Source organism: Staurois parvus, unplaced genomic scaffold, assembly GCF_062004578.1.
Source record: "Staurois parvus isolate SC_StPar_1 unplaced genomic scaffold, SC_StPar_1.0 ptg000176l, whole genome shotgun sequence".
NCBI classification, from domain to species: Eukaryota; Metazoa; Chordata; class Amphibia; order Anura; family Ranidae; genus Staurois; species Staurois parvus.
In genome coordinates, this window is record NW_028317972.1 from 2,056,223 (window position 1) to 2,077,814 (window position 21,592).

General features: G+C 40.7%; 1 protein-coding gene across 1 annotated transcript in view; it reads right to left on the reverse strand.

Moving 5' to 3' along the window:
• Nucleotides 1–21,592, reverse strand: part of ADAMTSL2 (ADAMTS like 2) — a 151,744-nt gene that overhangs the window by 82,838 nt on the left and 47,314 nt on the right. The window contains exons 11-12 of the mRNA XM_089677047.1: nt 16,938–17,268; nt 15,734–16,103 (exon numbers count right to left, since the gene is read on the reverse strand). Of these exons, the coding sequence (XP_089533173.1) occupies nt 15,734–16,103; nt 16,938–17,268 (701 nt within the window). The remainder of the gene's footprint in view (nt 1–15,733; nt 16,104–16,937; nt 17,269–21,592) is intronic.

Below are 21,592 nucleotides of genomic sequence, written 5' to 3' on the forward strand. Positions count from 1 at the left end.
GGCGGGATGTGTATGTTTCACTGTATTCACACTGCTGTGGATGGCTGTGCTGTGCACAGCCATCCACAGCAGTGTGCCCGAGCTGACGGGGAGGAGGACTGTTAGTAAAGAAAATAGTCCTCCTCCCTGTCGGAGATCCTCGGAAATCACCGGGCGCCGGCGAGTAATTACTGGACGGGGCCCAGTGATTCACGGCCGCAGCCGAGGCTCAAGCACGCCCCCTACCCGGAAATGCACAAACACACGTGTATATACAGTCAGGTCCATAAATATTGGGACATCGACACAATTCTAACATTTTTGGCTCTATACACCACTAAAATGGATTTGAAATGAAACGAACAAGATGTGCTTTAACTGAAGACTGTCAGCTTTAATTTGAGGGTATTTACATCCAAATCAGGTGAACGGTGTAGGAATTACAACAGTTGGCATACGTGTCTCCTACTTGTTAAGGGACCAAAAGTAATGGGACAGAATAATAATCATAAATCAAACTTTCACTTTTTAATACTTGGTTGCAAATCTTTTGCAGTCAATTACAGCCTGAAGTCTGGAACGCATAGACATCACCAGACGGTGGGTTTCATTCCTGGTGATGCTCTGCCAGACTTCTACTGCAACTGTCTTCAGTTCCTGCTTGTTCTTGGGGCATTCTCCCTTCAGTTTTGTTTTCAGCAAGTGAAATGCATGCTCAATCGGATTCAGGTCAGGTGATTGACTTGGCCATTGCATAACATTCCACTTCTTTCCCTTAAAAAACTCTTTGGTTGCTTTTGCAGTACGCTTTGGGTCATTGCCCATCTGCACTGTGAAGCGGCGTCCAATGAGTTGTGAAGCATTTGGCTGAATATGAGCAGATAATATTGCCCGAAACACTTCAGAATTCATCCTGCTGCTTTTTTCAGCAGTCACATCATCAATAAATACAAGAGAACCAGTTCCATTGGCAGCCATACATGCCCACGCCATGACACTTCCACCACCATGCTTCACTGATGAGGTGGTATGCTTAGGATCATGAGCAGTTCCTTTCCTTCTCCATACTCTTCTCTTCCCATCACTCTGGTACAAGTTGATCTTGGTCTCATCTGTCCATAGGATGTTGTTCCAGAACTGTGAAGACTTATTTAGATGTCGTTTGGCAAACTCTAATCTGGCCTTCCTGTTATTGAGGCTCACCAATGGTTTACATCTTGTGGTGAACCCTCTGTATTCACTCTGGTGAAGTCTTCTCTTGAATGTTGACTTTGACACACATACACCTACCTCCTGGAGAGTGTTCTTGATCTGGCCAACTGTTGTGAAGGGTGTTTTCTTCACCAGGGAAAGAATACTTCAGTCATCCACCACAGTTGTTTTCCGTGGTCTTCCGTGTCTTTTGGTGTTGCTGAGCTCACCTGTGCGTTCCTTCTTTTTAAGAATGTTCCAAACAGTTGTTTTGGCCACACCTAATGTTTTTGCTATCTCTCTGATGGGTTTGTTTTGTTTTTTCAGCCTAATGATGGCTTGCTTTGCTGATAGTAACAGCTCTTTGGATCTCACCTTGAGAGTTGACAGCAACAGATTCCAAATGCAAATAGCACACTTGAAATGAACTCTGGACCTTTTATCTGCTCATTGTAATTGGGATAATGAGGGAATAACACACACCTGGCCATGGAACAGCTGAGAAGCCAATTGTCCCATTACTTTTGGTCCCTTAACAAGTGGGAGGCACATATGCAAACTGTTGTAATTCCTGCACCGTTCACCTGATTTGGATGTAAATACCCTCAAATTAAAGCTGACAGTCTGCAGTTAAAGCACATCTTGTTCGTTTCATTTCAAATCCATTGTGGTGGTGTATAGAGCCAAAAATGTTAGAATTGTGTCGATGTCCCAATATTTATAGACCTGACTGTATATATATATATATACGTGATTTTGCGCACTGCTGCCGCCCTGTAGCAGTATTCACTCAATTTACCATGTAGTGAATAGGTAGGGGTACAAATACCCTTCACTCATTCAAAAGGGGGGCAGCATTCGTGTGCCCCCTTATTTATAGCGGGACCCTGATGATAATGAGCTCCCTTGCCTGCAGACCCCCACAACCACCGGGCCAGGGTTGTGGGGAAAAGGCCCTTGTCTCCAACGACATGGGGAACCCCATGCTGTTTTTTTTTTTAAATTAATATGTCTTTTTGTTTTTTTAAATGTCAGTCCATGGTGCAGCTGGTTCTATACATTGTACAGATGTGAAACTTTGCAGGTAGTTTAAGGGGACCCCCCCCCAGGCATGATATTTAAAGGAATTTTTTCTTTTTTTACTTTAAGCAATTAAAAATAACTGTCCCTTTAAATACTGTACTTTTTGAATTTTATGTTTTTCACTGATTCATATTCCGCAGGGCAGTACCTGAGTCTCCATACCCCTTTTATGGATAATAACTTGCATATAAGCCTTCAAAATGGGCACTTTTGAATTTCGAGTCCCATAGACTTGCATTGAATTCGAAGTTCGTGGTTGAACATGCTTTAGGTTTGAATGTTCGACCACTAACTGAACACGGGGGTGTTCAGCTCATCACTATATACAAACAAAATCATTAGTGAATGGGTTTTAGACATTTATTGTTCTTATACAAGTAAAGATGGACTTACTTGACACAGTTGTAGTAGGTTACCTTCAAAGTCCCATCATGAGGACTTCTACATTTTTGTTAGTACTTTAAGGGATTTTGGCAATTTCAAGTTACACCTCATCACTTAGTGTACCCAGGGCTTTTTTCTCAGCAAATAGATGCAGAAACTCAATCACAGCCCCAGAGTTCAGAGTTCGGGGGGTTACACACAGAATGAAGAGTCTGAGGGTGCACTATGTATATAGTGCAGAGTTCAGAGGTGCACTGCCACAGAGTGCAGAGTTCAGGGGTGCGCTACACACAGAGTGCAGAGTTCAGTGGTGTGCTACACACAGAGTGCAGAGTTCAGCCTTCTTCCACAGGGGCTTACCTCTGCATCTCCCATCTCACTGTCACCGCCTCTGCATGCAACCCCTTCTCCACTGCTTCCATATCCCCCACCCTTAAAAGCTCCACTATCTTCCATATGTCTTACTTTTGTTGCTGTATTAAGCTGAAGCACCCTGCCTGCTCCAGTACCTTCCCGCAAACTAGGTGGCTCCTCCTCTCTCACTTGCAGGGAGATTATCCCAAGGGGGGTTTTGGCATCTGCACTGCACCCTGGGCACCTGCATCTCCGTTGGAAGACAAGCTGTTACTTGTAATGACGGAAGCCAGAATTCTGTGTTTACAAGTGATTGTGGTGAGCAGGGAGCAGAGGGCTTGAGCCAGAGGTGGTGGAACTGAGTTCCACCATGTTCCAGCTGAAAAAAAGCCCTGAGTGTACCTATATTATAGAGGTGAATGCAGTATAAATATGGCTGGCGAGTTTGTTGCCAACATGAAATGCTGCAGAAACGGAATCTCTAAATGCTAGTTAGTGACAATGTAAATGGTTACATTAAAAGTGTTTCTGTAATTTAAATTTTCAAAACATGTTCCATTAACAGAATTGTGTGTTGAAGCGAATCACGGGGAAGAACCCCAAACCAGCTGCTGGCAGGACTTAGGAGGAGCTGGATGATCTGAAGCTGAGGAATACTGCACAATCTCCAGGAGAGCTATGCCGTTTGACTATTAAACAGTCAAGTAATGTTAAAATAGGGGGCACAAATGCCAGACTGTACTTGCTTCCTGAGGCGGCTGTGAGCTGCATTTTTCCAAACTAGTAATTACAGCTGCTAGGGGGATTGCAGTGGCCAATCACTTTCATACATGTAGGGTGTCTGTTGCTTGCAATGATCACAAATTGGAAAAAATAGGCACAGCAAAGTAAAGAGTCACATAATAAGGGAAGGAAAAGTAATTAAATGGGACAATATTGAGAACAGAGCAGCAGCAGTCACGTCAGAGAGCTAAAAATGTGGAACAGGAAAACTTGAGTGTTAAGTGAAAGCAACAGGACGTTTGTTGTCCGTCTGTCTGGGGGATAACCATGGCGGTGAAGTCCTTTCATGTGTCTTCTGACCTCTCTGGGTGGGCGTCCTACTTTTATTTCGGCAGAATATTCTTTGAGAGGATTCGTTCTCTGTTGACTGATCCCGCAGTGTTTTACTAGAATTTCCGTGCCAAAAGAAGAAGAGGACAGAGAAAAAAGAAGAAAGGAAAACACTGTTGGCAAACTGGCCAGGCCTAGAATTAAATGCTATTTTGGCTGCCTGACTTGAAGACGAGAGTTTGTAGCAAAGTGTAATCTTCCGCTCTCCTAAGATTAATACTCCTTGCACCTGAGATTTGCTGAACAGATATTTAACTTGTAAATTCAGTGGAGGAGATTTGTGAGGAATTGTGCAGAATATATACATGCCAAATGTACAAAATCTGCTAAAGTGTGCAACTCTCAGTGTGCATTATGATTACTGAACCACAGGGTCTGCCCCTGATCAGTTTGCCTTATGGCCAGAGGATTGTTCTCATAAAACAATGATTGTTCTGTAGGAAAAAAAATCTTCACGTTATTAATTATGAAGAAATTATAACAAATGCGCTCCCTTGCTCAATAACCCTTAAATAGCCTGATAATCCCTAGTTATGGTTAAAGCCCAAGTAAACCTTTAGTTAAAGTGGTAATAAACCCCAAAACAAAAAAATTTAATACATTGCAGCTTACCGATCATTAGGTGCGCTAGCTGCATTAGTTTTATTTTTTAGCCCTTTTTCCACTCTGTTTTCACCTAGTGATCTGGCCAGTAACACAACTCCTGTATTAGAGTGCTCCCACTCTGCATGAAGGAGCACAGGGGGTACCTTTGGACAGCAGCATTCTTAGTCTATGGGAAGGGGAGTGTTAGATGGGTTTGAAGATTTAGATATAATAACAATTTAAGTTCAAACTCCAGGTTACACTTTATAAGCAGTTACAGCAACAGTTTTTCTTTAACTTTTGGGATGAAGGTTTTACATAAATAAATAAAAGCTGATCACTGTAATCACTTGTCAGTGGTAAATGGTTTGTCTCCTCCCTGTATACAACTGCAAGATAGCTTTTTCTTTTGTAAATCAACAGACTTACTAGCTAGATCACCATGTAAAAATAAGGGACAAAAAAAAAATAAAATAAAAAAAAGCCTATGAAAGAAAACGAATGCAGCCATCACGTCTAAGATTTGTTAAGCTGTGATATAATAAATGTTTGAATACATTCCATGTGCATCAAAACAAAAGCTGTTCAATGTCTTACTGTTAGCTTTCTCTAGAAAGTAGCCACAGACTGAGTAGAAAGGTCTGTCCCCTGCCAGGATGCTGTAGAGTGGGACCCTTGCTCATTGTGTAGAGGCAGTGCTCTATCTGCAAAGGACTGACACCCCCACCCCTGTTGAATTACAATTAGAATTCTCAATATACCAGAGAGCATAATCTTTGCTGATTGCAGAGCTATAGTTCTGACCTAGCAGGAGGTGTGTTGGGCCACTGCAGAAAGACCGCTCTTTCTATACAGTCAGCAAGTTGGCAGGACACATTCTGGCTGCTTTTTATAGAAAACAAACTATAAAACTTTGCACACCTTTTGTTCTGATACACTTGGAATTACCTGATTTAGGGCTGGTTCACACCATGAAGCGCACAGGAACGCTCTGTGAATTCTTGTGCTATTCACATGTGATCCGGGTGCAGTGTGATTTCAGCCTTTTCATTTGAATGGGCTGAAATTGTGCTGGACTGCAGCAAAAGTAGTGTATGCACTACTTTACAAAATGGAGAGCAACTGGATCGCATGGTACTTCTGTACCATGCAATCCAATGCAGGCAAATGCACGGTGTTTGCAACCTGTATTTGGGAGGTTGTTAGCATTGCACTGGCATCCGCAAGTGCAGTGCGTTTTGAATGCGGTGCTGGGAAATGCGCACGGGTTTCCCACACCAAGTTTTGGTGTAAACTGGCCCTCAGGCTGCATTCACACTTGAGCATTTTGTAGCTTGAAGCTCCAAAAATGCTCAAACTTAAAAAAACTATTGTTTTCTATGGTGCCTTTTTAGAACCATTGATTTTTTTTAAGGTTGAGCTTTTTTGGAGCTTCGAGCTTTGAGCTTCAAGCTACAAAATGCTCAAGTGTGAATGCAACCTTAAACTGAAAGTTCAGTTTGGCTTTGAAGGTGTCTACAGACATTAGTGTAGTTGGGAAGAGGGAGGGGGTCTCCAGTCAGTAAAGCACTGTTATCCAGCTCCAGTTTGCAAGGGCGTCAAACAGTTCACAACATTAATGCTGATGCAATCATTAAAAAATGAATTTAATTGGGATATCATAACAAATACATTTACTTGAATGGCCAGCCCACCTGTAATTAATATTTTAGCTATAGTTGGAGCCTACTGCGCTGAGTCATACTCTGGCTTCTGCTCCTCCTGGCCCCCTGACTCCTTGACATTTGGATGTTCCAGAGTGTTTCCACCCGATTTAGGGTGCTCAAGCTCCTCCTGTTATATTCTTCATAATATAAAATAAATTAAAAAAAGGGTAGTGGGGGCTATCATTTGGATGAACACAGCAGGTGTGCAGACCCGGGAACTTACCAACAGAGTCCCCATGAGACAGAAGGAACTGTTAGGGTGGTTTACTGTTCCACCATCCACCACAAACTGAAGCACTAGTTTTGGAAGAACTACCTCTCCTTTCCTGGCTCAATGCCACAGATGTTTGCGATGACAGATAACATAGCTGCTTTATGCTAATCTCCTTGCTTAGGTGCCCAGCTAACCAAGCGCAACAGTTTGTTATATTCCTTAAAAAAGAAAGCCTACATTAAAGCAATGTTCCAGTCATTTTATGGCAGGTTTCAGGTGCCCACAAACAGATCTTTTTATGTCTGTGTCTTGCAGGTTCAACGTTTGGGCTGCTTCTACTTCAGTTATTTTCTCTGTGTGGTTTGGTGTGGGCAAATGAAAAGGACACAGACACGGCAGCATCTAATCCCTGGCGAGGGCTGCCCGGCAGGTTTCTGTAGTATGGAGCCCAGCTTTACGTGCGTCAGAAAATTATTACTTACGCTGCCTGACTTTGGTTCTGCTATAAACCTTCGTAGGGAGAAACCGCGTTTCCCTGCACGGCGCGCTCGGCCTCTTAAATAAGCACCGCTGTGCAGAGTCTATCATTAAAAGAAACAGAATCCTATTTATTTTGAAATATAAATGAGCGGGCAGTGTGTGGTTTTAAGTTTTCCTTCTCAGTGGAGTTGTGCCGGTCTGATTTGGCACTGCCTCGGTTTCCAGCAGCAGGCTGCTCCCGGGGACATTTTAAAGGAGAACTTTATTTTCACTTTTTTATATCTGAATGTAATCAGCCTAATGTCAATAAATTTATCAGTGTGTGCTAACCTTGTTTCTGCGTACAGTGTGTAAATTTATATGCACACTGAGGACGGCCACATTTGCCTATTGCAAATTGAGACTTTCCTTCTTTTGCTATATGACTGTATTTTACTGCTCCTCACATAGTGAATGTCTGTGGGTCAGACTGAGTGGACTGGAAACTATACACTATAACACAAGTGGAACCTATTTAAGCAGTCCTTAATGCTGAACTCCAGGAAACTTGAAGATCCTTCCTACCACTGGTGCTATGCTGGTTAACTGCTTGTTTAGTTCAAGGAGGGCACAAAAAACAGTTTTACTGCTCCTCCACACTCCTTGACCAGTCCCTAGAGAGACTTCTTACCCATACTCCGGCAGTTAAAGGTTCTGACATCATCAAGTCCAAAGCAGGATTCATAGCCCTACATGGGATGTGATGGTGCAAAGGGACAGCTCACTGCCAAAGCATAGGGGAGCACCGTCTGCTGGGGGAACAAAGGATCCCATAAGTAAAGGTGCTTTTACTCTCCCCTAGAATAATATAGCAGATGATCCTTGCAGTGCAGGCACAGCCCCACTGCAAGGCAGAATTTTCAGATTTTCTAGAGTCGGGCTTTAAAGGGAACCTGCTTGTGAAAGAATTCCTAACTGGACTTGTAAATAGTAGACAACTCCAGGTACCTGCATCCCCCCTCTGCTTCCCTGCAGAGTGCCCTGAGACACAGATACTTTCAAGTGTAATTGTCAGCTAAGTGTTTTGCTATCTAGCCACTCTCCATCTTGCTTATTTGACTTACTGTTGGTTAGTAAGGACACCTATAATAACCAGCCACTTTGGAAAATTTCCCCCATCCCACCAGTTTCCTTCAAAGAAGGATGCTAATCAGAATTCCTCATCTACAGGTGTGGCCACTGGGGGAAGCAATTACAAATCTATATGTAAATACAGTTGTGCAAATATGGGACAGAAAGGAATTAATAATGTGAATGTCAAAAATCAATGATACAATTATAACTAATAGTACACCCACTCTTATTCTCCCATTAAACAGGTTTTGTAAATTATCTCCTAGCTGTAGCCAATGCCTGTTTTTTACAATGTGACAAATAAACCAAAAACATGACAATTCTTGCTAAATGTGGGTTTTCATGCTATCAGTCCCTGTCATTTTCTCCCCTCCCAGGGGATTGGAATCAAAAATGCCTCACTGATCATTGTGTTATCTCTCACATACTAGCAAGATCTCAGTAGCCCTTATCACTATCAACATTTAATACTGCTGGGATGGAGGATGTTTTTATTCAAGAGAATACACTGTACCAAGAACAAAATTTTCCCTGACGAGTAAGCCATCCTGTATCACCTTACAGCTTAGTTTGAAAAGTGGTCTTTTAGATGCTTAATGTTATTTAATGTATATCTAAAGCCAAAGTTTTTGCTCTCATTTTGGATAGAGTAGGGAAGGATTAACACCACAGTCGTTTGTTGTTTTTTTTAATCCCTGTCTCTTTATTTGTTTATTTATTACAGGTCCTTATAGAGCACTGTCAATTCACGCAGTGCTTCACGTTATGGCGATTAGCCTTCCTGTCCTGTGGACTCAACAGAAGGGCACAGTATCTTTCCAATGTGGGGGAAATCACCTCTTAGACACTGGAACAAAGGTCCCCATTGTAGCATTTGTACGTACAGATATGGACGCGGACATCCATGTTGCTAAAGATCCTCCATCTTGTGTCATTCTCACTCCAAATCAGTTCCCCCCTCCCTTCCTGTTGAATGGTCTGGTGTGGCTGAGTTCAGGAGTGCATTGGGCACAGCTGGATACACTTCATGGTTGTAAACTCAATTAGCTGATTCCAATGTGTCTGGCAGACTCTTGCTTCGAGCTGATCGTAAAGCAATAAACCCGCCAGTCACTGGACTTGAAAGCATTCCGGAATAGCAGTAAAACATACATCTCATTTGGAAACCACTTTTCATATAATTTCATAACTTCTCGCAGGAAATACATACAATGAAACAAAACATATATTCAGACAGATCAGTTTAATGCGAGTCACCTGATCCCTTGCATCCCTATATTACGTCTACCCGAGAGCAGAAAGCCATATCTCCTTAACCGTCCCAAGCAAATATGTCATATTTGGTCTCTGGACGTTCAGAATATCATTCTGCATATCATCCTACCAGTGGATAGGGTGCTACATGTACCTATGGAAGGTGATTGACCATGGTATAACTTGGGAGGGATTTTTGGTACTAGCCTGGGTCTCCGCCTACACCTCCTCCCCACTTGAGGCAATTGGCCCTTGGCTTCAGAGACACCCCCTGCTGGGGGACTAGAAAAGAGGCTGTCAGCCCAAGAGAAATAAGATGAAGAGACTCTCCCTTGTAACATCAGGAACCAACTTTGGGAGAAAAGGCACCCTTTTGTTCAGACACTTGAACGCTGCTTAAACCAGGACTTCTGGCAAGTACTCTACCTCTCTAAACTTCTTTCTGTTCTCTCCCTGTTGTGTTATTGCTCTTTGTATATATATATATATATATATATATATATATGCTACATCTTTTTCTGTAAATATTTTTATTGCACCGTTTTGACCTTTTAGTAATAAATCCTATTTTCTGAAAAGTGTTGAACTGTTTCTAAAGCTCTTTAATGCAAACTAAGAATCCCTGTCTCTGAAGAGCGCTACTGTGTGTTTTAAACTTCTGCATACATCTGCCTGCAGTGACAGTGTGTATACAGACGCTGATTCAAACATCATAGTGTTACTGCTAAGATTGGCGAATTTCCTCCTCTGTACAAAAAGGAGGTGGTGGCAGTGTGAAGGGTTAATTGCGTAAATAACCTGATCAAGTAACAATCGCTTTCAGGCTGCGGCACATAGATTGTGGTCCAGTGAGCTGGAAAATCTTTGTGCAGGGTGCAGCTGAGCGTGGCATTGTTACGCACATGACAGCACGGTTTTAGATTGGTTAGTCCTTCGGTCACAAGTTGGTGAGAAGAGCTGGGGGTCTGACGCCGCGCCCGTAACACCCATTGGAAGATTTCCCCTCTATTCCTGTTTTGGTGGCAACTCAAAATTTTAGATTTACCCTCACTTTCATTCCCAGTGTTATTGGTAATCATAAAATCAAAGAAAATTAATCTCCCTAAAAGGGCAGATACAGCAATAGAGAGACAGGACAGAGGTCCCTTCCCCTCACCATTCTATCCAAATCTAAAAATAAATTTTGGCCTTTGGTTTTAAAACCTTTTTTCATAAAAAAAATGTATACAATATCTTAGAATAGTTACTCAAGCCGTAGTAATTTGACGTTATTAAAAATCGCGTTTCTCTTTCCACAGCTTATAATGAACTTGTTATGGCTACCTAAAGCAATTAATGCTAGTAGAGGCTGCTGATGGATATTTGTTTCCCAAAGACTTACATTTGACCAAAGCACATTCCTGTCACTTGCCGCAGTGCCTAAATACAACAATTTGATAAGATGCTGACATTATTATGTGCATGAGGCAATCAAATTTATTTCCTTTTCCTTGTGTTACTGATGCTTCACTTATGGTACAGTGTATGAATTAGTCTACAGCTTCATACATATAAAAAAGTAAGTTAGACGTTCTGTAGAGGACACCTATGCTTTGCATTCCATAAGAAACTTAACATACTATTTAAACTCCAGGCTAATAATGTCCTGTCTAGACTGTCTCTCTAGACACACGTCTCTTTGTAACTGCTGAGAAGAATGATCCGCTATTAAACAGGCTGCGGGAAGCAGAGAGGAATGACACGGAGCTCTCTTTCTTTCCCTTTCTCTGTCTCTCTCCCTCCCCTCTTCTCTCTATGTGTCTTTCTTTCTGTCTCTCTGACTTCATTCGCCCCTCTCTATCCCACCCCCCATCTTTATCTCCCTCTCTCCATCTTTATCTCTCTCATTCTCCATCTTCTTCTCTCTATCTTTGTCTTCCTCTCTCTCTTCCCCCTCCATCTTATCTCCCTCTCCCCATCTTTACCTCCCCCTCTCTCAATCTCCCCCCCTCCATCTTATCTCCCTCTTTCTATCGTTACCTCCCTCTCCCTCCATCTTCCCCTTCCATCTTATCTCATTCTCCCCATCTTTATCTCCCCTCTCCATCCAAACCCCCCCTCCCTGTCTTTTTCTTCCTCTCCTTCAATCTCTCCCTTCCATCTTATCTCTCCATCCTTATCTTCTTCTCTTTACCCTTCACCCCTCCTTTTTATCTCTTTCTCTCTCCACCCCATCCCCCTTTCTTACTCCTTAATATTTCTCTCTTCCCCCTCTCCATCCCAACCCCCTTATCTTTATCTCCTCTCTACATCTTTATCTCCTTCTCTATCCATCTTCCCCCTCCATTTTATCTCCCCAACCCCCAACCAGCTTGATCTTATCTCCCTCTCACCATCTTTATCTCCTTTTCTCTCCATCCCAACCCTCTTCCCCCTCCCATTTTATCTCACTCTTTCAATCTTTATGTCCCTCTCTTTCTCTGAAGGGTCTATAATTTTTATCATAGGTGTATTTTAAATCATACAGACAGAATATCAACCAAAAATCCAGAAAAAACACATGATACAAATGTTATAAATTGAGTTTCAGTTCAGTGAGTAAAATAAGAATTTGAACCCCAAGCAAAACATGGCTTAGTACTTAGTGGAGAAACCCTTGTTTGCAAGCACAGAGGTAAGACGTTTCTTGCACTTGGTTACCAGGTTGGCACACATCTCAGGAGGGATTTTGGTCCACTCTTCTTTACAGATCTTCTCTAAATCCTTAAAGTGTTACTGAACCCAGGACCCTGCATTCACTATATCTGGTCTACCACAGTAAATAGAACATGGAAATGCAATTATTTTAGTAAATATAAACTGCTAAATACCTTTTCTCATCAGCAGTTAGAGCAGTCTTGTGACTTCAGCTGAGCACTGGTTAAAGCTTGTAGGAGTTTACTTTCTGCTCTAGGAGGATGCAAAACCCCTGACCTCTGTCTGGACAGTGCTGATTGGCCCTGTGCTGATCACATGCACTCTCCCAAGAAAAAAAAAACCTCTCTAGCAATACACACTAAACTGAGCATGTGCAGAAGGGCTACGGGTTCTTTCTGTCTTGTCAGCGTGGACATTTGAACAAGAGGAGGGGCAGAGAAGTCAAGATCAAACATCCTTTTTACACAATGCAGAGGATTAACCACTTAGATTCCACAGTGAGTATAACAAGCATGCTTTACTGCATATACAGATTTTACTGTTGTGGGTTTAGTAACACTTTAAGGTTTCTTGGTTGTTGTTGGCAACTGGAAGTTTCAGCTCTGTCCATATATTTTATATAGGATTAAGGTCTGGAGACTGGCTAGGCCACTCCACAACCTTAATGTGCTTCTTCTTTAGCCACTCCTTTGTTGCCTTGGTGGTATGTTTTGGGTCATTGTCCTGTTGGAAAACCCATCCATGACCTATCTTCAGTGTTCTGGCTGAGGGAAGAATGTTCTCCTCCAAGATTTTACAATATATGGCCTCATCCATTGGCCCTTCAATGCAGCAAAGGCGGCCTGTACCTTTAACAGAGAAACAACCCCAAAGCATAATTTTTCCACCTTCCTGCTTGACTGTAGGGATGGTGCTAGTAGGGTCATAGTCAGCATTTTTCTTCCTCCAAATACAATCGAGTTAATGCCAAAGAGCTCAATTTTGGTCTCATCTGACCACAGCACTTTTTCACAATCCTTCTCTGAATCATTTAGATGTTCATTGGCAGACTTCAGACAGGCCTGTACATGTGCATTCTTGAGGAGGGGGACCTTGCGGGCACAGTCCATGTCGGAAAATTGTGTAACCAATGGTTTGTTTGGTGACTGTGGTCCCAACTGCCTTGAGATCATTCAGAAGCTCTTCCTGTGCAGTTCTGGGCTGATCCCTTACTTTTTGCATGATCATCCTTATCCCATGAGGCAAAACTTTGCATGGAGCTCCAGACTGAGGGCCACTGATGGCTAATTTGTATTTCTTCCATTTGTGATTAATTACTCCAACAGTTGTCTCCTTCTCCCCAAGCTTCTTGCTGATGGTCTTGTAGCCCATTCCAGCCTTGTGCAGGTCTACAATCTTGTCCCTGACATCGTTTGACAGCTCTTTGGTCTTACCGATGGTGGTGAGGTTTGAATGGAAGAAAGAGATTCCGTGGACAGGTGTCTTATGCACATAATGAGTTGTCGTTAGGGGCACCTTCCTAAATTGACAGGACTAATCTGTGTACCACATGAGCACATAGCCGGTCTGCGAGAGCCAGAATTATTGTTGGTTAGCAGGTGACCAAATACGTATTTTACTCACTTAACTGCAACTCAATTTGTAACATATGTATCCTGTGTTTTTTCTGGATTTTTGGTTGATATTCTGTCTCTATCATTTAAAATACACCTATGATAAAAAAAATATAGACCCTTCATTCTTTGTAAGTGGGCAAATTTACAAAATCTGCAGGGGATGAAATAATGATTTTTCCCCACTGTATTCCTCTTTCCATCTTCATGCCTCTATCTTTATCTCCCACTCTCTCTTATTTTATCTCCCATCTTATTTCCCGCTCCCCATCTTTATCTCCCCCTCTCTCCATCTCATCTCCCTCTCTCTCTATCGCCTCTCCCTTTTTCACTGCCCCTTCATCATGCAATCACAGCTCTCATGCATGAGAACTGATTTTAAAAGTTTTGAGATGCAACAGTGGTACTGCTGTTGAGGTTTTTTTTTATTCATATGATGGTTCTCTTTTTACATATGATGGCAAATGAACTTGCTAAATGCAGACCCTGCAGAGTGCTTGTGAAAATCTTTTTTTTTTCTTAACTGTTCTTAGCATGCAAGTAATGACTTCTGGGCCAAGTTGAAGCTCTGACATACCCTCCCTGCATTGTGTTTTTCTTTCTAAGTCATGTAAAGCATACATATTGCTCTGAAAAGAAAAGGGGCCTACCACAGCTCCAATTTGCAGGTAAATGTCAGTGTTTACAAAAATACTTATAATAAATATAGATTACACCCACAAAATGTCAGTCATCCCAAATTAGGGTTTGGTAGTTTAGTGTGGACTCCTTGTGCCACCAACTGGTGACCAAATGTCTACCTGTAACTGCTAAGTGTGTAGTCTGTAAATAATGCAATGTAGCGCACAAAGTTGTAATAAGCCAAAGGTCAAGAAAGGCTGCCAAAAAACAAGCAAAAGAATTGCAAAATATTAGATGGGCTTATATCTAGAATAAAATTTTGAATCATAAATCAGGATGCCAGCGTGCCAGAAGGAAAATTTTGTTTAGGATTTATATTTGCTCCCTGGTGATATCAGGCAAAAAAAGGAATGTCTGTGGTTTAAAACTCAAGGAATTAATTGCCACAATTTGAAACACAGCTTTAGTAAGGTCTAAACGCATATAAAATAAGAAAAAGAAAAAAAAGGGGCGAAACAGTGCCAAACACAGTAACGCCACACAGGGGAAATTTAATATTGTTACATTAACTAACTCACCAAAAATCAAGGTGCTGATCACAGTACCCAAAATGCATTAGAAAAAAAAACAGAGAAAGGCCCCCATAGAAAAAGAGGGGACTCTCTTGTGACCCAAGTAGTTTTAACTTAACAAAAAACCTTATTAATTCGTATATATCACATATGCACAGGCATGTACAAAAATTGAAAATAGTCTCCACCCATCACCAATAAAATATGACAACGTTGTCACTTAAAACTAGGAAATCCCGGGTTAGATGTATAAGTTGTAAGATGTCAGTCCCCAAAATGGTATGTCACCAAGCTCACATTCACCACCACAAAAGGTCATCCCATATAACCTGATGAGGGAGATGTGTGGAGGCGGAGCACAGACATAACAAATAGGGGAATAACTAATCCTAATGTATAAAAAAGCTGAGAAGGAAATGAATTATGCATATGTATCAATATTGTTAATCTAAATTATATAATTATCAGCCATATGTATGGTTAAGAAATTCAACACTTCAGTTAGGAATCTAAAAACCTATTAGTCCTGACACCCTCATAAAGGTTGTACTGTGAATAATTTCAGAGGGACAGAAGTAAAGTCTAAAGCTGAAGAATGCCAACCATGTAGCTGGACCCTGGGAACATAGGAATACTGCTGGCCTGTAGCTGGTTGAGTGTCAACCGGTGGTTGCTTAGAATTGGTTACTGCAAATCGTATATTAAAAAAAAAATGAAGTGTTTATAATGGTGAGTTCTATACCAAAACACTAAATGGGAAATCTTGGAAAGTTTGATGTAATCTAAGGCTCTTACCTCCCTTTCTGAGTTCTGTTGGTCGCGATGATGGTTGTGTTGCTTAGCTGGGTTTCAGCTGATGTGTTCATGGTGCGGTCAATGCTGAGCTCCAGGAAAGTGACATTTAGGTCAAATGGCGAAGTCTCATCATTGTCGTCATAGTCGACATACAGATTGTCTAGGTTGGGTTCCACGAAATTTAGTGGTTCCCCTTGAGAGAAAATGACACTTCTGTTCAAGCTATGGAAAGTCTCTCTGGAGTCAGAGCTCTTGCCGGAGAGCTTCTTCATAATGGCATTTCCAGACAAGAACTCCTTTGAGGTAAATCGAGGGGCAGCATCATGATCTCCATCATCTGTCGTATAAGTTGTTAGATTTGTATTTAAATCTGGAAAGACAAAACAGGAAAGGCATTATTAGAAAGACATTTAAAACAACTTTTCCTGAAGGCTGTAATTGCTGACTTCTTGTTGTGCCAATCCTTTGGCTACTGTCTGAGTTACTGACTTTGGACAAGTATATGAAGAGTCAGAGTAAAGTCTTGACATGCATTCTTGTTCTAAGTTAATGACTTAAAGCATTTAAGCCAGAAGGGCAGCTTGACAGCTAGTATTTTCAGAGTGGGAAGGCAACAATGGCAACCTCCGTGTTTTTTTGCAGAAAAGCTTATTTTAAAAAAATTTAATTTCAGATAAAAGTTCTTGCAGAACATGCAGCTCAAAGCTTTCTTCAGGTGGTCACATGACCAAATACGTAGACATTTGGTCCCATGATCACTGTTAAGGGTGGGGATCAGCCAATCTGAACACACTTTTATCCTTACACCGAAAACACATGAAGAAATGCCTAGGCTTTGTAAAGGTTAACAAAATCCTTTTGTGTTTTTTCTGTTATTAGTGTTTAATTATATGTTTTATCATATATTACAGTGTTTAAATAAATGGGAGCCACCATAGTTGCTCACTGCATATGTAGGATGTGCTTCCCAGTAGAAAAGCACTTTATGACTGTGCTGTACAATTCCCCAAATTCAATTTCAGCCTGCTTGCACTGGTTGAAAACGGTACATTTGCTAGTTGGTTTATCCTGTAATCTCAGCATTGAGGACCTTGATTGCACTTTTTAGAGGTACAGACAGCCACTGTTGAGATAATTGACATAGAATGGTCACATTGCAATGATCAGTGACTTTTGCGGTGGAATACAAATTCTCTAAAGCTACCTTTTATGGCTTTGCATTTTGTCCTTCGGTCACAATCCATTGTCTCCCCTCCTTCATACACTTCATTTGTCTGTTGTCCTCCAGCAGAATTGAGCCTTTCCAATGAGGTCTGCCGTCCTAAACCAGGTGCCTCTCCGTTTGGTCGCCCTCTTTGGAGGTTAGCAATATAGCTAGTGTTTCCTGATGTCAGATCCTCTTGCAACTCTCTGCTCTCTTCACTTTCTGATTCAGGGAATGGGTAATACACAGGCTGAGTGATTCGTGAATGCGGCCTTCGTAAGAGAGTGTACTGGAAAGTGATGGAAGGATTCTTGCCATTTTGGTTCCAGACCTGCAAAGTGAGACAAGTGTTTGCTTTTTGTCATGTACCTGCAGTTAGCTAATACCACATAAACCAACATTAGTATGCAGTAGCCAGCACTATAATGTGCCCACGCATACCCTTGGCTTGTGATGATTCAGATCTATCATTCTCAAGAAGCCTCCAAACCCAGGCCACTTCTAGAATGCAAATAACAACTTTGCAGCAAATTTGAGGTCAGCCATGTCCCACCAGCTACCACATCCCACAATGTATTGCAACAGCTTCTGGAGCTGAATTTTTATCCAAGATAAGTACTGACATCTTATTATGCCTCCTTCTGTATTTCTTTATGACAGGTTCACGTTAAAAAGAACCATCACTTTTGTGCTTAAAGAAGAATTCTAGGGATTTTATGTTTACATAGTTACACTGATCCAGCTTGAGCCATACCTTACCTGGCCCTTAGAAGCTGGATATCACTGAAGTAGACTACGCTGCTTTAGTGATCGCCACTTGATTCTGGGTCCCATGCTGAGATGCCAGCCTGATGCATTGTGAATACAGGAGGTCAGCCGCTTGGTTCAGGTATCATTCAGAGAATGCTTTGCATGCTCTGAATGAATGCAAAGCATTCTAGAACTTCGAAGTACTTCGAAGAACTAGAAGCATTCTAGAGCATTATAGAACTTATATCAGTTTTTTTGTTTATGTTTGGTATATGTTAGAATTGCTGTCAGTTTATTATTTCATGTATGTGTCTTTCTTTCCCAGTGACAACACTGCTTTCATTTTTTGTCTTGGAATCAGATGCATAGCAAGTATGGTAAAATTTCCCCAATGGGGTCACAGGTATCAATAAAAACTTGATAAAAGTATTGAATGGGAAGTAGGGTCAAAGCTCTTTTGGCCCTAGTTCTCCTGGAGATCACAGGAGTACACTTTGTTCTGCTGATATCGCTCAGCAGATCCAGACTTTGGAAGGATCCTGACTTTAATGTTGGGTTCCATCCAAAAGCCTGGATCAGCAGCAGGCTCAGCCTCTCTGTGATAACAAAATAAACCCATAGGAAGGACACAGTGGTTACTTTTAAAGACGAACATGGGGACTGGTGTACAAAAGAAAACTAATTTTATTATCAAAATCTTATATCAAAAAAGCTTTGGTTGCAAAAAGTAGAGATGTACATAAAAATCACCAGCATGGAAAACAAGCAGTGATGGGCTTAAGATGTGTATTAAAAAGACACTTGACTACAGACAAACAAACAAGATAAAAACAAATAACTTGATATAAATACAAGAATTGGTCCGGACGCCCAAATCAAGCCATGCAAAGGAATATACCATGGCAATTGCCAAATATAATAATTTATAAACCAGTCAACTAGGTATTTCCTGTGCATGGGTTATTGGGAATTAATTGTGGCCACTATATCAGTAGTAGGTCCAAAATTGTAACATGAAAAACTAATGTTCAATCAACACTAATTATCAATAATCTTATCAAAAATATGTGGCTCAGGAGGAATGAATATATCAGTTCCAGTCAGATATTAAATGGAATCCATTTCTCCTTTTACTGGCGACTTATTTCCCAGGGGAATGGTATTCTGATGTAAAATCCCTGCATACAGATTCCCATTGGGAGTAATAAGGATGGCGAAAAGCAAGTAACATTATGTCCTCAAACTGAATGTGGCTAATGCAAATGCTTCTGGGCACGGTGGGAAAAAGAGTGGAAAGTATAGCGCAACAACAAGCATATTTGACAGTTTATGCATAGCAGCGACAGAGCAGTAGGCAAAATGTTAACATAAGGGACTGTCACTTTGTAATTGATGAGATCAGTCCCAATCCAAACATAGTCTGTGGTGTCAAACGTAATGGGATAATAGTTCCTCCTTATGTCTCTTCCAGTATTTAGGTATGAACACTACATACATTACAAATCTCAGGGCCCTTTATGTGTTACAGAGGAACAGTTTAAAGTGAACATACTTATATATTATGCTTCAGGAAAAACCTGAAGGTTCATTTATTACTAAAGGGGCCAAGGTCTCTAATTTGTAAATCCAATTTTTTTCTTTTTGTAAAAGTATACGGTCAAACTCTCGGTTTCTTAGGGGCAATTTAAGCATATATATGCCACATATTTTTGATAAAGTCATTGATAGTGTTGATTGAACATTAGTTTGCAATTTTGGACCTACTACTGATATAGTGGCCACAATTAATCCCCAATAACCCACACAAGAAATACCTAGTTGACTGGTTTATAAATTATTATATTTGGCAATTGCCGTGGTATAATGCTTTGCATAGTTTGATTTGGGCATCCGGAACAATTCTTGTATTTATGTCAAGTTATTTGTTTTTATCTTGTTTGTTTGTCTGTAGTCAAGTGTCTTTTTAACACACGTCTTAAGCCCAACCATGCTGGTGATTTTTATGTACATCTCTACTTTTTGGAACTAAAACTTTTTTGATATAAGATTTTGACAATAAAATTAGTTTTCTTTTGTACACCAGTCCCCATTTTTGTCTTTAGAAGTAACCACTGTGTCCTTCCTATGGGGGTTTTTCATTGTTTAGTTGTGTTTAAAGGGTTACGACGTCAACACCCATTTAAAAGTGGAGGTGAACTGGTAGACTATATTTGATTAAATAACCTAATGCATTCTTCTTAGTAATAAGTTTATTTATAGGATCAAAATTGATCCTTTATTTTGAGGTTGTATCTATAGACTTCCCAAAATTGATACAAGCATTAGTAGTATTTTGACATAGCTACTATATCAGGAGAGATGGCCTTTGTGCTAAGGGAAGAAATTGATTTGGGAAAATAGGACAGCATTCCAGAGACACACACGGCCCGATCCTTGAGTCAGGAGAAGGACATCTCAAGTAGATTTAAAGAAGAAAAAAAATTTCAGTTAAACATCTGAACAGAAGGTGGGACTTGTCATTTCTGGAATCCTATATTCAGCATAAAATAGTCCCACAAGGACTATGGGACAAAGTGGTCCTAGAGCATCTTCATTATGAAATGTTCCTCACAAAGTGGAAAACACTCTGTATTGAACATGGCTTAGCCATGATGGGATTAATAGAAGAGGAAAAAAATCAACTAAGTGAATTAACAATAATAATAGAGGAGAGCTCCTGAGGTTTGGAGCCTTTCAAAGACACCGATGAATTTCAGAAACAGAATGAAAACCTAAAAAAAGAAAAAGACAATCCAACATAATTAAAAAATTACGAAACAATCTAAATTTAGAAGAGATTTAACAGATTGGGAGACAGGAGACATCTTTGATTTAACAATCAGAAGGGGGAGGAGTAGATCACGGAGAAGAGGTCACTACTCACAATCACGATCAGGAGGTGATAGAACCTCAAGTGTGCAGATGAGGAAATGGTCCCTAATTCAGTAACTTTTTTAGATCAGGAGGGGGAGAGCTTTCGGAAAGTCGCCTTATAGAGCCCAAATCGACTCTAAACAAGAAGATGTAAGGAAAAGGGAAGAATGGAGTAAAAATTTGCAAACCAGGTGATGTATGAACACCGACAAGGAGTCAGAAGGACTAGTTAGGATGGAATTAAGACTTAATGGGCCATAAAGATAAAAAAGTAATCAATTTATCACACTTCCCCCTAGCCTCAAGACACATTAAATTATTACAACAAGGAATGTTTTTTTTTCCCGGTTGCTAATATGGATGAATTCATTGTGTATAAAGATATAGTCCTATTCTTGAGAAAGGTCTTCTTTAGATCACTTCAGGAGAATAAAAATAAGATAAGTTTGGAGGAATCTATAAGAACAGATGAGGATAGAGAAGCTTTAAGCATACTTACTCTGTTACAAGATGAAAATGAAGAGGGTGAACAAGATGACATCATGGTAAAGAGAAAAATTAACTTAAAAATTAGATCTACAAAAATGCCTCCCTTCTGTAAAAATAAAATACTTGACCTTTTTCTCAAAATGGTACAGAAGGACCTGAAAAGTATTGATTGGGCTTGGAAGGTCCTTGATAATTTATCACGTACTGAACATAAGACTCTAAAAGAACTAAAAGAAGCTAAACAAATTGTTATAAAAAGAAGTGACAAAGGCAATGTAGCCCTGATGGATGAAACCTTTTACTAGAAAGAGGTCAAAGATCACTAGGTGATCTAACAACCTTTTAGACCATAACCCATTCCCAGAATTGGTTCAGGTATTAAATGAGAAACTCAAGTGGGCAAGGAAAGAAAGAAAGACTTTTGAGTAAACATGAATTTGAATATTTCCAGGTCAATGAATTTAATATACCCACCTTTTACATAAAATCAAAAGGTACATAAA